Source organism: Choloepus didactylus, chromosome 6, assembly GCF_015220235.1.
Source record: "Choloepus didactylus isolate mChoDid1 chromosome 6, mChoDid1.pri, whole genome shotgun sequence".
NCBI classification, from domain to species: domain Eukaryota; kingdom Metazoa; phylum Chordata; class Mammalia; order Pilosa; family Megalonychidae; genus Choloepus; species Choloepus didactylus.
Window position 1 is genome coordinate 63,562,404 of NC_051312.1, and position 14,090 is coordinate 63,576,493.

Consider the following 14,090-nt stretch of genomic DNA (forward strand, 5'->3'; position numbering starts at 1 on the left):
TGGGACGATCTCATGCCTGAGGGCAGCTGGGAGAAGATTCTGGACGGCTGGGTGGGGCAAGTGAGACGCAGCCCGGTTGGGCTCAAGGCCCTGCCCTGATCTGATCTTTGAGTCTGGACCCTGGGCAGGGGGCTTGGACCCTCTAGGTGGACCCATCTCTGGGGCCCTGTCCCTCTGTTTATGTTGCCCTGCTGGAGATGTTTTTGAGATTTTTCGGGTGTATCATGTCTTAACATATGCCCCCCACCCTGCCTGCACAACTTGCTGTGTAGTCTAGAGCTAGAGAATGATTCTCTTTGCCTTAGTTGTCTCAGCTATAAAATGGACAGAGTAATCCCTGCCTTTCCTATGGAACTTGAGGACTCCGGCAGGTGCCAAGGATCCAGAGAGGGCAGGATGCAGGGAATTGCAGCCAGGTTTGGCAAGGTGCCCTCCTTTTCTGCTTCCAGACACCTGGGAGAGAACACTTCAGAGCTAGGGAGACCTGACTCTGACACACCACTGACTAGCTGGGTGACCTTGGGCAAGTCGCTTCACCTCTCTGAGCCTCGGTTTCCTCATCTGCTAACAGGGACACAGATTTCCGCCCTGCAGGGTTGTTGTAAGAAGTAGGTACAAGAAGCCAAAGGTGGCTGGAGTAAGCTCTCGCTGTTCTTACATTAGCTATCCCCTGAAACCTGGAGAGCCCTTAGTGAGCCCGTTGGTTGCAGAGTTTTGAACCCTTTGCCACTTCTGTCAGGTCCCCAAGAAGATGTGGGTCTGTGTCCAGGTCCAGGAGGGAAGTGGTTCAGGTGGTAATAGCAAGAAGGGGACTCTGGGGAGTGTTGCAGAGAGTGGGAATCGGTCTACATGACCCCCAGAGGCCACCCACCCCCCACGGAGTCAAGCTGTGGCTCCCATGTGTCCCTTGCCATCTAGCACCCAGGGGAGCAGCACACACGGTGTGGGTGAAGCCCCAGCTGATGGCCTGCAGTGGCCCCAGACTGGAGAGGGGCATCTGGATCCTAGTCCCTGTTTTGCAGTTACGTCTGTGTGGCAAAACAGACAGCTCCTGTCTCGGCAACTCATCCCATCTCTGGGCCTCCATCTCAGCTGATCTCTGAGGGTCCTTCCAACCCAGCGGTGATCAAATGAGGAGCATCAGAGTTGATCTCCAGGGCCGAGGGGCTTGGAGGAACCAAAGGCAAGGACCAGCAGGGGGCGACCTCACCATGGAGCTGTGTCCAGGGTCAGCCCCCACAGGCCCCTGAGCGCCACCCCCTCATCCCCCCATCTCTCCCCCCAGTATCTCCCAATCTGAGTAAAGGGATGCAAACAGAGTACTTAAGGCTCAGGCCCAGCTAATAACAATAGCAAGTATTTACTGAGCACTTACTATGTGCCCGGCACTGGCTGGGGGCACTGGCTGGGTTAGTCCTTTATGTGCATAATCTCATTTATTGTCTCAGAAACCACATCCTTCCCCCATTTTATAAATGAAGAAAACTGAGGTTTAGAAAGTTGGAGAGACTAATAAGAATAAAAGCCGGGATTTGAGCCCAGGACTTTCGATGTCAAAGCCCTGCGCTCATTCTCTATTCTTTGCTTGCCCCCAAAGTAGGAGTTCAGAGGTCAGGGCCATGTCAGAGTTAAAATGTTCATTGAATTTCCATAGAGTGGAAAAAAAGAGATCATGTGTGTGTTGGTGATGTGAGCTCGGGCTGGTAGTCATGGAAGCTCCCCACCTCGACTCAGTTTCAAGTGTCGTGGTGATTAACGGAGACAGGGGAGCCTGCTACTCAGGCAGGGTGGGACAAAGATCAGGGAAGAGCTGCTTGAAACTGAGTGGATGGATTCCAGAACCCATCTGCATGGATTCCAGAACCTGATGGTGTCCCCCATGGGGTAAAAGGGGCACCAGAGGGAGGGTTTGGTGTCCTGAGTTTTGCTCCTAGCTTGGCTACCCACTTGCTGTGCCCCTTACCCCCCATCTTGGTTTTCCCATCTGTAAAATGGGACTGGAAGACTGCTTGGCAGTGCCATCCTTCTTGGGACCCTTCAGCTGATGGAGGGTGGGTTGATGGTGACAAAGCCTAGAGCACAAATCAGGGGTTATTTTGGGGGGAAGGTGTGGGCATCATCCCCTCTCCTGGATGGCCCATTTCCTGGACAGCGAGCCCAGGGCATCTGGTGGTGAGCCTGCCCAGCTGCCTGACACTCCCTCAACCTCCCCCTCGTTCCCTCTGTCTGTGGACAAGGTAGGGGACGAGATTGTCCGGATCAATGGCTATTCCATCTCCTCCTGCACCCACGAGGAGGTCATCAACCTCATCCGCACCAAGAAGACCGTGTCCATCAAAGTGAGACGTGAGTGAGGAGGCCAGCGGGCAGGGGGAGGAGACGGTGGGCTGGGGTAGGCAGCGGGTGTACCCGGCTCCTGGGAGAGGAGGGGAGGGGCAGAGGAGCCATCCTAACCCCCTGCATTTCTCCCACAGACATCGGCCTAATCCCCGTGAAGAGGTGAGCAGGACCCGCCCTCCCCAGGCTCTCTTCTCTGTGGGCTCAAGGTCCCCCTCCTCTGGACGGCTCCTGGACCAGAGATGGCTGCGGGCTCCAGAGGTGGCAGCTCCAGATGAGGGGCCTGTGCCCTAAACACCTCTCCCTAATAACCCTCCTTATATTTTCCCTTCCTGTCAGCTCTCCTGATGAGCCCCTGAAATGGCAGTATGTGGATCAGTTTGTATCAGAATCTGGGGTAAGGGCCAGGACCACCTATGATGGAGTCTGGTTGGGGGGCAGCTGGTCCTAAAGGGAGGGCTTGTCCCAGGGATGTGCCCTCTGGGGCAGCCAAAGGCAACACCCAGCGTGCTGCTATGGGGCCGTGGGCCCTGAGCCAGCCCCAGCAGTGCAGACCCTCCTCCCTAGGGGACAGAATGGCAATCAGGGCTGTGTGGGTTCAGCAGTGTGAGCCCCAAATGCCTTGTGAGCTCCTGAAATCCTCGTGAGCACAAGAGACCACTTGTCTGCATGTGGACAGCCAGTGACCCCACTTCTATCCCTCCTCCAGGGCAGGCAGGGTGGCCTGGGCTCCCTCGGGAGTCAGGAGAACAAAGAGAAGAAGGTCTTCATCAGCCTGGTGGGCTCCAGGGGCCTTGGCTGCAGGTGGGTGCCCAGAAGAGCCCAGCAGGCCCCTAACCCTCTGCCCTCTCTCTGTGGCTCCTGAGTAGACAACCATCCCCCGGTGATGTGACTTATCCACTGGTGGTGGCACTTCTTGGTGCCTGATTTCCCCTCTGACCTTCATGACAGTCCTAGAGGGCCAGGAGGCAGCTCTAACAGACCCCATTTTACAGATGAGGAAACTGAGGCCCAGAGGTGGGGACATGTTCCTTTGCTGAGCCCTTGAGTTGCTGCAGGAGTGGCCTGTCCAGCTGGTCAGCTCTCTCATACCTCCCTTCCCACTTATTACTTTGTGGACTCCCTTCAAGAGGTAGCTGGAGGATCCCAAACAGGCATCGGGCCACAGGGCGTTCTTGTGAGGATGCAGGTGCTGCAGTCACACAGATCTAGGTCCCAGCCCCTGCTCTGCTGTTTATGAGCTCTGCAACCTTGGACTAGTTCCTTAACCACTCTGAGTCTCAGTTTCCCTCTCTAGAATTGGGTTGTTGTCAGGAGGAATAGGATGCCAGAAGTAAAGCATCAAGCTTAATGCTTGGCAGGGTATAAGCAGCTGGTAAGTATCAGCTTTATTATTTAAGTTATGCTTACTATTTCCATTCATTCATATTTATTGAACACCTTGTGCCAAGCACAAGTGATGAAAAGGCCCTTCTTTCTACTAGATCACAGCCTAATGTAGAAGCCAACCGGATAAATGTTTACAGTGTAGGGTAACAAGGACTAGCATGGAGCCACATTCTCCATCAGGAGGGCAACAAATAGGATTCCTGAGTGTCATCTCTAACGTAGTGGCTGCCTGGGGTGCCCTTTTGAAAAGGATTCTGAGGCTGCATCCAGGTTTGGTGGGAAAAAGTGCGACGATGTCTGCAACAGATCTGGGAATGGAGATTGACAGAAACAAGTGCTTTCCTGGCTGTAGGTGTGTTAGGAGCACTGAGAAGGGAGCAACTGGCTTAGTCCTGGGATGATGAAACCTTGTAGAGGAAATTGCATTTGAGTCTTAAGGAGTGAGTAGGAAATTGCTAGAAAGAGAGAAGAGACAGCATATTTGGGATATTGGGTGAGGGTGGGGCAGGGGGAAATTACAAGGAGTTTGCTGTGGCTGTTGCCAGGGCAGCAGTTTAGATGAGGCTGGAGGCCCTTGGGTACTGAGTTTAGGACCTGGCCTGTTTCCTGAGGAGCTGGAGCACTGGGCCCCGAGGAGCCCGGGCAGAGCGGGCAGGACACAGAATGAGCAAGCGCTGCAGGGGACCAGCAGCAAGGGGCAGACCCTCACCCGCCCTTCCCCTCTCTCCCACAGCATTTCCAGCGGCCCCATCCAGAAGCCCGGCATCTTCATCAGCCACGTGAAGCCTGGCTCCCTGTCAGCCGAGGTGGGGCTGGAGGTGAGTGGCCCTGGGCCGGCCGCAGTGGGGCCTCGGCAGGGTCCGGCTGTGATCACACAGTGTTGAGGCTCTGCCTCCCCATACAGCCCTCTCTCTGCAGTTGCTGGCTGAGGATTCCTACCTGTCCCCCAGGGGAAGGCTTCAGAAGGGGCTGACATTTGACCGCTTTCTCCTGCCCAGAGATTGTTTGGTCCTGATCTTAGAATGGAGAAATAATAATCAAAGAGTTGACATTCAGTGAGTGCTTACTTGGGTCAGCATTGTCCAAAGCCCTTAAACTTTACAAGAACTATGAGAATTAGATACTAGTACTATCCCCCATTTTATAGACAAGGAAACTGAGACCTAGAGAATTTATGTGATTTTTCCAAGATCATGTACCTAGTATGTTAGGGCTGGGATTCAAACCTGGGTAGTCTGGTGCCAGAGCCGGAAATCTTAACCTCTCTTTACTTTGGGCAGTTACTTCAGGTTTCTGTGCTTTGCTTTCCTCACCAGCAACATGGAGATAATAACGCCTTCCTCTTAGGTTTGTTGTGTGGATTAAATGAATTAATACATATTCTTAGAACTGTGCCTGGCACATAGTAAGTGTTCAATGTATGTTAGTTATTATAACTATTATTGTTATGGCTCAACACTGCCTCTGCTATATGAGAAACCCAAAGGCTCCTCTGTCTACAAACTGAGATTTTTAAAAGCAAATGTCATAAATTCAGCCAAAGAAACAAACTTCTAATGGTATAATCTTCGGCAGCCGATGAGAGAGGTATGAGGTGGGGGGAGTAGAGGGTGCCAGAGTGAGTGAGGGGCCTTCCCAGGACCCCATCAGAGCTTTCCAACTGCTCTGCTCATGGGGAAAAGTTGAGGTGCAGCCACGTGAAGGCCCCACATTTGACCCTGACCCCCTGGGGAAGTCTTCTTGCAGCTGGGTGAGTATACAGGGGGTGCAAACATGCTGATCCTTCTCAATTTCTCCACCAGACAGGTGACCAGATTGTTGAAGTCAATGGCATCGACTTCTCCAACCTGGACCACAAGGAGGTGAGACATGGGGTCTGCACCTGCTGATCCTTATCATCATCCCCCTCGACTTCTCACCCCCTGCTGCTGTGGCATCAGAGACCTTCTGCGTCCCCTGCCTGGACTGCTCTGGCCCCTCAGCTGACTCTCGCCCGTCCCACAGGCCGTGAACGTGCTCAAGAGTAGCCGCAGCCTGACCATCTCCATCGTAGCTGGAGCCGTAAGTCCAGGATGAACTGGTGGGGGCCTCATCACCCCTGCCTGACCTCCAGGCCTCAGGTCCGCAGACCCCAGGACTCTGCCACACACTCCTGGGAATGGCCAGGGGGTCTGACAGGGCAGAGGGAGGGGATCCCATCCCAGTGAGAAGACGTTTGGTTCAGAGACAAGCCACAGTGCCTGACCCAAGACAGGCTGCACTGTGGCCCCCAAGGCAGCAGCAGTGCCGCCCAGGATCCCCAGGGGGCTGAGCAAGGGGCCTCTTTTCTCACGAGGGGCGGGAGCTGTTCATGACAGACCGGGAGCGGCTGGCGGAGGAGCGGCAGCGTGAGCTACAGCGGCAGGAGCTGCTGATGCAGAAGCGGCTGGCGATGGAGTCCAACAAGATCTTCCAGGAGCAGCAGGAGATGGAGCGGCAGTGAGTGTGGGCTGCCCAGGATGCCCCTCTCCATCCTCATAGACCCTGTTCCCACCCTGTTTCCTGCCCACTGCCTCCTGAACCTGCTTCACCCCTCCCCCTGATGCCCATCCTTAAGCCACATGGGTTCAGTGGAGGTCAACGTATCCATTCCCCTGTCTCTGGACCACTTGGCTCCCCCACTCCTCACCAGAAGCCTCTGATTACCAAGACTTAGGAACATGGACAATGAAGATCCTACTAGCAGTAGCTAATGTTTGTCAGGTCCCCACTATGTGACTGGCATTGTATTAGGGCCTTGCTTATGTTGCATAATATAATTCCTACAAGAGCCCTGGGAGGTTGGTGGTGTTAGGCCTAGTTTACAGGTAGGAGACTGAGTCTCAGAGAGGTGAAGTCTCTTGTGTACAAAGTCACACATGGCTGAGCCGGGATTCACTCCCTAGCTGTCTGGTTGGAGAGCTTGACTTTCCCCCCAGGACCACCCTAGTATGGTAATAAGACCCACCCTACAGGTCTTGAGAGGATGGACCGAGAGAATAAATGGGGCAAGCAATTTATAAATCAAAAAACTACTGTCAACATCCAAACCCAGGTATAGTCTAGGAGGTGAGTAAGTATTTGGAGAAAGAAGTAAAAGATTTCCCATCTCCCCCATCACAGAATTGCCTGGAGAGGACCTCTGCTCACAGCCCTGGCCTTGGCTAGCATCCCCTGCTTTGCCCCTGAGGTCTGGGATCTTCCTCTTGGAGGACCCTCATTCAGTCCAGTCACTTTAAGTGATTGTGGGGCATGGTCCACAGGCAGACCTGCCTCCTGCAGCACAGAAACCCTGCCCCGCAATGCTGGACAACACCACACAAGAGCACAGGGCCCAGCAGGGCTTCCCCATCATCCAAGTCTGGTCCAGACATCTCTGGAAGGCAGCCTGGAAGAAACATTTAAAACCTTTCTCAAATCAGGAACTAGCCACAGGAAAGAGTTAAATTCTCTCATGTAGACTCAAACATGCCAATCCACATTTGTGTTTCAGAAGAAAAAAGGAAATTGCCCAGAAGGCAGCAGAGGAAAATGAGAGATACCGGAAGGAGATGGAACAGTGAGTGTCTTTGCTCCGTGTGTGTGTGCCTGCATGTGTGAGTGTGTGGGTGTGATTGTGCTCACGGGAGGGGCCGGGTTTACAGAGGCCTGGAGTTCAGGAGCCTGGGTGGGCCCAGCCAAAGCCACCTCCAGGCCCAGTTTGCTTCCAAGACCCTACTCTCCTAGGAGGACCTTCTTTTTCCTCAAACTTCACTCCATTGCTTGGAGGAAGCTGGAGGCTCTTTTGGCCCCTGGTGGATCCTCCTCTTTCTGAAGCCATTCCACAATCCTAGTAAAGCCCATCATGTTAGAGTAACTAGAACCTAGTCTTACACAATTGCCAGGGTGGGCTTCACACCCGATTTAGAATGCAAGCTCCAGGGAACTTGTTTTAGTCATTGCTATATCCCAGCAGCTAGGACCATGCCTGACGTATAGTCAGATGTGTGTGTGTGTGGGGGGGGGGATCAATATATATTTGTTGGAGGGAAAAAGGGAGAAACAGAAGCAGGGAGGGAAAGAGAGGCAGAAGAAGGGGGAGGGAGGGAAGGCAAAGGGAGTGAGGGAGGGAGAGGAGGAGGAAGGGTGGAAGGATGGAAGGAAGACAAGGAGTCCTTCAGCAGTGACCTGTCAACTGTCACAATAACCTGTTTTACAGCTGAGAAAATTGAGTCTTGGAGTGATTGGTTAACTTGACTACATTATAAACTTCAAGTTCCTTGTATTAGAGAGAGGGGAGTTAAACCCCCAGAGAGGCAGAGTGACTCCCCTAAGGTCACATAGAGAGCTGGTGCCCAAGAACCCTGTGGGCAGCCAGGCCTACCTCCTCCTGCCCTAGAATGGTAGAGCCACCCATCACCGGTCCCCTGGGTCCTCAGAGTGAGGGGTGATTGGGGTCATCCACCTGTCAGCTCCCCTAGCAGGGCTCTCAGAGTGGGAGCGGGTCATTCCATTCACAGGTGTGAGGGTCTTGTTTCAGAATCGTGGAGGAGGAAGAAAAGATCAGGCAGCAGTGGGAAGAAGACTGGGGCTCAAAGGAACAGCTTCTCTTGCCCAAAACCATCACGGCCGAGGTGCACCCAGGACCCCTACGCAAGCCAAAGTGTATGTACCATGTGCTGAGGGTGGGAGCTCCCCTCTGGGGCCTGGGGAGGTAGGCATGCCTGGAGAGAGACGCTGGGGCATCAGGGTGGGAGGGCATCTGTCTGCCCTCCACGTCCTGGGGGGCTGCTCCACTCACCCAACTGCCAGTCTCTACCCCTCAAAGACTCAGGCAGATGGATGCTTCCCAGTGCCCTTGGGCTGCTGGAGAGGGAATGGAGTGCTATGGCAAAAGTGGAACTGGTTTATGGGATTATGATCTCATTGGGTGTCATGTCCCCTTCCCGCCTTGTTCTGCATTGGGACTGGGGTGCAGAAGGGCTCATTTTATGCCTGGTGGTCCAAGATTGATGGGTAACAGCTTACCTGAGGGATCCCTGTCACCTACATTCCTGTGTGCACACTGCAGTCACACCACTCCAAGGAGCATGGGGTCCCTCCAGGCACCACACGGTGCTCTGGTGACCACACTGAACTGGGGCCCTGTGCCTTTACCATCTCCTCTCTTCACTTGTCCTGTGTTCTCACCTCTGGTTTCAGTCCAGGCCTCTGCCAGCTGCTCCCCATCCACCTATTCTCACCCCCAACTTCCAGGATGTCTCTTGAGAGACTGCTCACACCTCCAGGACAAAGCAGGGGTTCTCAATCACACTCCTTCTTCAGCAGGCTAATGGTGGGGAACCAGGAGCATGGCTGTTTGGGGGCCATGGAAATCACAAATCCAAGACTTCTGGTTGGGCCTTTCCTTCCCCTTAACAGCTGTTTGATTTATAAGTGACATGGGGCAGTCTCTACCCCAGCTGATTGTGCTCAGCTGATCTAACCCAAGAACCAAGGTTCTCCATCTCTGCTGGGTGACAGCCATCTGGGATCCTGTGATGGGGTGTGGGCAGCTCTGTCTCCAACTCCTGATCATACCCAAGCCATTGAGGGAAGTCGGCTGCCAGCACAGGCCATTTGGAAGAAGGAAGAGGTTCAGGGCTTGTAGATAGGGACGGGCAAACAGCTCCCAGCACATTCCTTCCTGGCGGTGGGGCACAATGTCATCTCACGGTCCTCTGGGAAGGACAAAGCACACTCTCATCAGCCTCCTCCAGGACATTCGGTATTAGTTGAGGACGTAGCCAAAGATAAATTCCTGCTGAATAATCCGTGTTTTAAATGGGCAGCTAATTTGCTCTTATGAGTGAAATAGGAGCTTCAGAAGAAGAAAAATTGATTTTAATTGCTTCTTGTGAAAGTAATCCTAGTCAATTAAGTACCTTCTTAGATATTGGGTCTCAGCTTCACAACAAACACATCCTCTCAGGAGCTATGGAAAATAAAAACCTTTCACTAGCTAACTGCTTATTTAGTGTTTTCTAACCAAATCAAGCTTCTTGAATAAAAGGAGCAAGAACTTTTCCTTTGCCTCAAGATAAATGTTTTTTAAGGCAGCCGCTCTGAACACAGAATTGATGAAGGGAGGCTGCCAACCTGAGCTGGGACAGCTGCCACCGCCATCCATCTCCATATGCACCGACAATTTAATTTTATTTTGGAGATAAGTCAGGAACGGCAGGAAGTCCTCTGAGCCAGCTCAGTTCTTGCCTCTTCCCTGTTCCCATGGGGCTGGGATGGGCTCTGCCCCCAGCCCCTTCAATTCTGGAACCAGGTTAGCTGACGGGTTATACCTGACTCAAGTTTCTGTGCCTGTGAGGGGTGGGCCTTGCATTTTTGAACAAACATTGCCTGGAAAATGAGGTTGTTCATCCTAAAGACACAGGTGGGACTGGCTGCTCTGCCCACCACCACTGCCCTGGGAGGCTCTTACAATTGCTTCACCCCAGCTTCCTGTGGCCTACCAGGAACTCCAACATTCCCCAAAGGCTTCAAGGCCCCCAAAGGCTCCTAGAAGAGCTTTCCTTATCTAAGGCAGGGGGTGGGTAGGATCTCTATTAAGGATTCCAGAGCTGCAAATGGTCCTCAGAGATGAAGAGGTTTAAGCAAGAGATTTCCAGCCTTCTTCCTCAACCATGGGCTCCATGATTTGGAAGATGAGATTTTTCCTACCCAAGCTACTAACTATTTGTTTTCCAATTGTTGTATTAAGTAGTTATTGTTAACCAAAGAGCAGCAGTGTTCCAATGTTGAGTAAAGTAATTCAAGCCAAAATGCAAAGGATCTTCACATACAGCCTTTTCGTAGGTCAATGGACAAGTTCTTCTAAGCTTTTGAAATGGTAAAATTCAGCTCCCAAGCAAACCCACACGCTACCTCCGGGGTCCCAGAATGGCTAGAGTCAGACTGGAGGCCACTGGAATGGATGGTTCGCTATTCCCTCCCCATTATGTCAAAATTCATCTTCCTAGCCATATGGGTCCTCTTTACCCTTTGGGATCTCCACACTCCCCAGGTCCCCCAACCTTCATCTGCTGCCCACAGAGCTCAGACATCCCCTAGGGAACCAGAGCTCCAAGGCAAGGGTGGTAAGAAGAAGCCAGGAGAATCTGTCCTCCCACTGAAAGCCCTTAGCATCAAACATGAAATACTTAGACATTCCCGTCTTCCACATGGACCTCCTAAATCTACCCAATGCCCTGCAAAATAGGTCTCACACTGCTGTCAGGTCTGAGGCCCCTATCGTTAGCCCCTTTTACAGGTAAGAGAAACAGAGGCTACCAAGGTTGAGGGCATTGCTTCAACCAGCCCAGAGCCAGAAACTTTTACTTTGGGCTCCTGAGTCCTGTTCTGCCCCTGGAGGAAGCTGATAAGAAGCCAACCTGGACCACGGAGCCCCTCTGGCCTCTCAGACTCCTGGGTTCCTCTCAGTTCATAAGCTTCCTCCTCTTTTCCTGGATAGATGATCAGGGAGTGGAGCCCGAGCTTGAGCCTGCAGACGACCCGGATGGAGGCATGGAGGAGCAGGGAGAGCAGGTTTGCACCCCGCTTCGCTCCCTGGCCTTGCTGCTCTGCTTGCCCCACTCGCAGCCTCCTGACAACCATGCAGATGCCTGGAGGACCCAGCACGTGCTGGGGACCAGTGGAGTCCGGGATGCTTTTCGGAGCCCCGGCTCTGTCCAAACACTGCACATAAAACCCTGAGGACAGGACTCCCAGCCAGGCTGATAAGTCAGCCCATGTTCACTAGTACGACTGAACCACTGGTTCAAATAGTTAAATATCGTTCAATCCCAAGCCCTTCCTCTGCTGCTCTGGCTTCTCCTTGGGAGTCCCCTAAACATCTCCAAGATGCAGCAACTAACAGGGGCAATGCCTGGCACAGCAGGGGACTTCAAGATCCCATTCCAGCATTCTGGCAAGTCATGGGGTATGTAATTATTTTAAGCCATCACCCCTGGCCCCAGGGAGCTTCCGGTTTGGGGTCTTAGCCCATCCTGCTTTTGCCTGAGGGAAGGAAGAGGGCTTGTGCCCTGGCTATCTGGCCTGGATGGGGATAGGCTTTTCTGGGGGGCAGATCTCCTGCCTGAGCCATCCTTCTCAGAGCTGATCCCCAGCCACTGCCTTCTCTTGCAATGTTGAAAGCGGAGGACTTGGCCCTCACCGTGAGACAAGACCATTTTGTTCTGTGTGACAACAGTTCTAGGCAGAGACCCAGGCTCCCTTTTGTCTTGAGCCATTTCTTGGATCGAGGGAACAGAAGTCGGTTAGGAGAGGCCTCGTTCTCTCTCAATCGGGCTTTGTGTTTGGAGACTATGGCTGTGATTTGGAATTGCTTGTCCTTGCACAAGGGGCTTTCTCTTTTTGATTTTTTGGCACTGACTTCTGAAGCCAGTGTCTTGGGGAGAGGCAGTTGAGAGTGGCCCAGGACCTGGGAATCAGGGCTTTTCTCCGGTGGTTTTAGGTTTGCTTTGCAACCCAGGTGAGGCCAGGTAAGTGGAGAGTCAGATGGAAGGTGCAGTTTTGCTTTTTGATCTGCCAGCACCACTCTTCATCTTACAAAACCACATGTTTCTCTGGAACCCGACTCCCAGCTGCTGCCCGTGGATGCTCTGGCTGAGCTGAATTATGTCTCATCACTTCATTCTCTGGGTTCTTACAGCCTTTGGGTGGTTTTATCGTTACGATGGCAAATTTCCAACCATCCGGAAGGTAGGACAGGACCAGCTGCTGGGCTGGTTTGCCGCTGAGTTTGCTGTGGGTTTTGGCCTTTCCCAAACATTGTTCCTTTTCCTCTTAACTATAAACGTGTTCACTTGGAGGGCCATCCCCATCTGTGGCTCGGTCAGGCTGACGTTAGGTGGGAGGGCATTGTCACAGAGCAACATGGGGGCACGAGACCTGCCAAAGAACCTTCAGGCAGGCTGTGTATCAGTGCCAGCCACGATGGGCCCAGGGCAGGACAGGGAGCTTCTGCTTCATTTCTCTGTCAAGTGGAACCAGGGCCCAAGACCAGAAGGATGGGGTCAGACAGAGTGAAATATCAGGGTAGGTGTACACAGTACAGATTATGGAGGATGCTCCAGAAGCAGACTGACCTCCAAGGAGGGGGATTTGTGGCCTCAAGTTGGTACAAGGAAAGCCACACTAAAGACAACTCTCTCTTAGAAATATCTCAGTGTGTGCCCAGAATAATGCCATTTTTCTGGTCTCTGGGGCCTTTCATTTTCTCTCTAAATCTTATTACAGTATCTCCAGGCCCCATAAAACCCTCTTGTCCTTTGTCTTTCTAAATTGTTTTGACATTTGATTATGAGAAAACTGCTGTTAACGTCTGTGGATTGGACATTCGCAAAGACTTGGCATTTGGAAATCAGGCATAAACATATATTTGGACATGCAGATTTAGACATTATCAACTGGCTCTTTCTGGAAAGATGTCAGGCCCCCAGAAACCAAAGCACTGGTAGCTAGGAGACCTTGATGATCTGATACGTAACTTCTCCTTGCCTGTAAAATGGGAATATCTGATGGGCCAGGAAACTTCTCTCTTCCTCCAACACGTTAATGTTAAGATAATAGAGAGCAATATTATTCCCACCAGAGGTGAACCTCTTTAAGTAGCAGCACATATCATCATTTGTACAGCATTGAATTAACTTTGAACAGAGCCCATTAAGAGATTCCTCCCACACTATTATGGCTCAGGAAGGACTTGGTCTTGTAAGACTCTCCTTTACATTTCACAGGCTGATTCTATGGCTTAGGACATCTCATTGGGTTGGGTTTTTAATTCTCTGCATACACTCTCTGTTTAGAACTCAAATAGAGTGAACAAAAGATACACGCACACACACACACACACATATACATGCACAGGATTTTATTTGAAAATTTTGTGAGATAGGTAAAATCTTTTTCAGGAGCCAATAACTGTGTGAATGTAAAAGACTAGAATCTCCTCCCTCCCCCACCCCTAGAAATCACGTCATTTGAAAATTGCTATTGGTGAAGAAACAGGAATGTTTTCCCCCTACTCATTGGTTTGATCATTCCAGAAACAGCTGGTATTTTGTTTTATATTTTCATTTCCAAAAGAGGAGAAAACTGCTTCTAGGTGAAAACAAGAGCATAGCCCCATCTGCCTTTCCCCTCGGTCTGGGCCGAAAGGAATATTGCCATGAATTTAACTGACAGCTAAAAGGACAGCAGAATCATGTCCCTCAGTCCAGCTCTGATAATCCATCATCGTGTTTTCTCGGGCCATGTGAGAGTGGACCTAACACTCTGTCTCCCAGCAGCAGAACACCGAGTCCCCAAGTAAT

The 14,090-nt window shown here is 52.0% G+C and overlaps 1 protein-coding gene across 6 annotated transcripts in view; it reads left to right on the forward strand.

The window, feature by feature from the left end:
- Positions 1–14,090, forward strand: part of USH1C (USH1 protein network component harmonin) — a 49,217-nt gene that overhangs the window by 13,745 nt on the left and 21,382 nt on the right. For 5 of the 6 annotated variants that reach the window (XM_037840083.1, XM_037840085.1, XM_037840086.1 and 2 more), the window contains exons 5-15: positions 2,238–2,346; positions 2,475–2,499; positions 2,677–2,734; positions 3,047–3,141; positions 4,460–4,544; positions 5,529–5,588; positions 5,731–5,787; positions 6,062–6,204; positions 7,238–7,303; positions 8,264–8,388; positions 11,228–11,301. In XM_037840083.1, the coding sequence (XP_037696011.1) occupies positions 2,238–2,346; positions 2,475–2,499; positions 2,677–2,734; positions 3,047–3,141; positions 4,460–4,544; positions 5,529–5,588; positions 5,731–5,787; positions 6,062–6,204; positions 7,238–7,303; positions 8,264–8,388; positions 11,228–11,301 (897 nt within the window). Of the gene's footprint in view, positions 1–2,237; positions 2,347–2,474; positions 2,500–2,676; positions 2,735–3,046; positions 3,142–4,459; positions 4,545–5,528; positions 5,589–5,730; positions 5,788–6,061; positions 6,205–7,237; positions 7,304–8,263; positions 8,389–11,227; positions 11,302–12,427; positions 12,478–14,090 lie in introns of all 6 variants that reach the window. The other variant, XM_037840088.1, reaches the window with a different exon arrangement.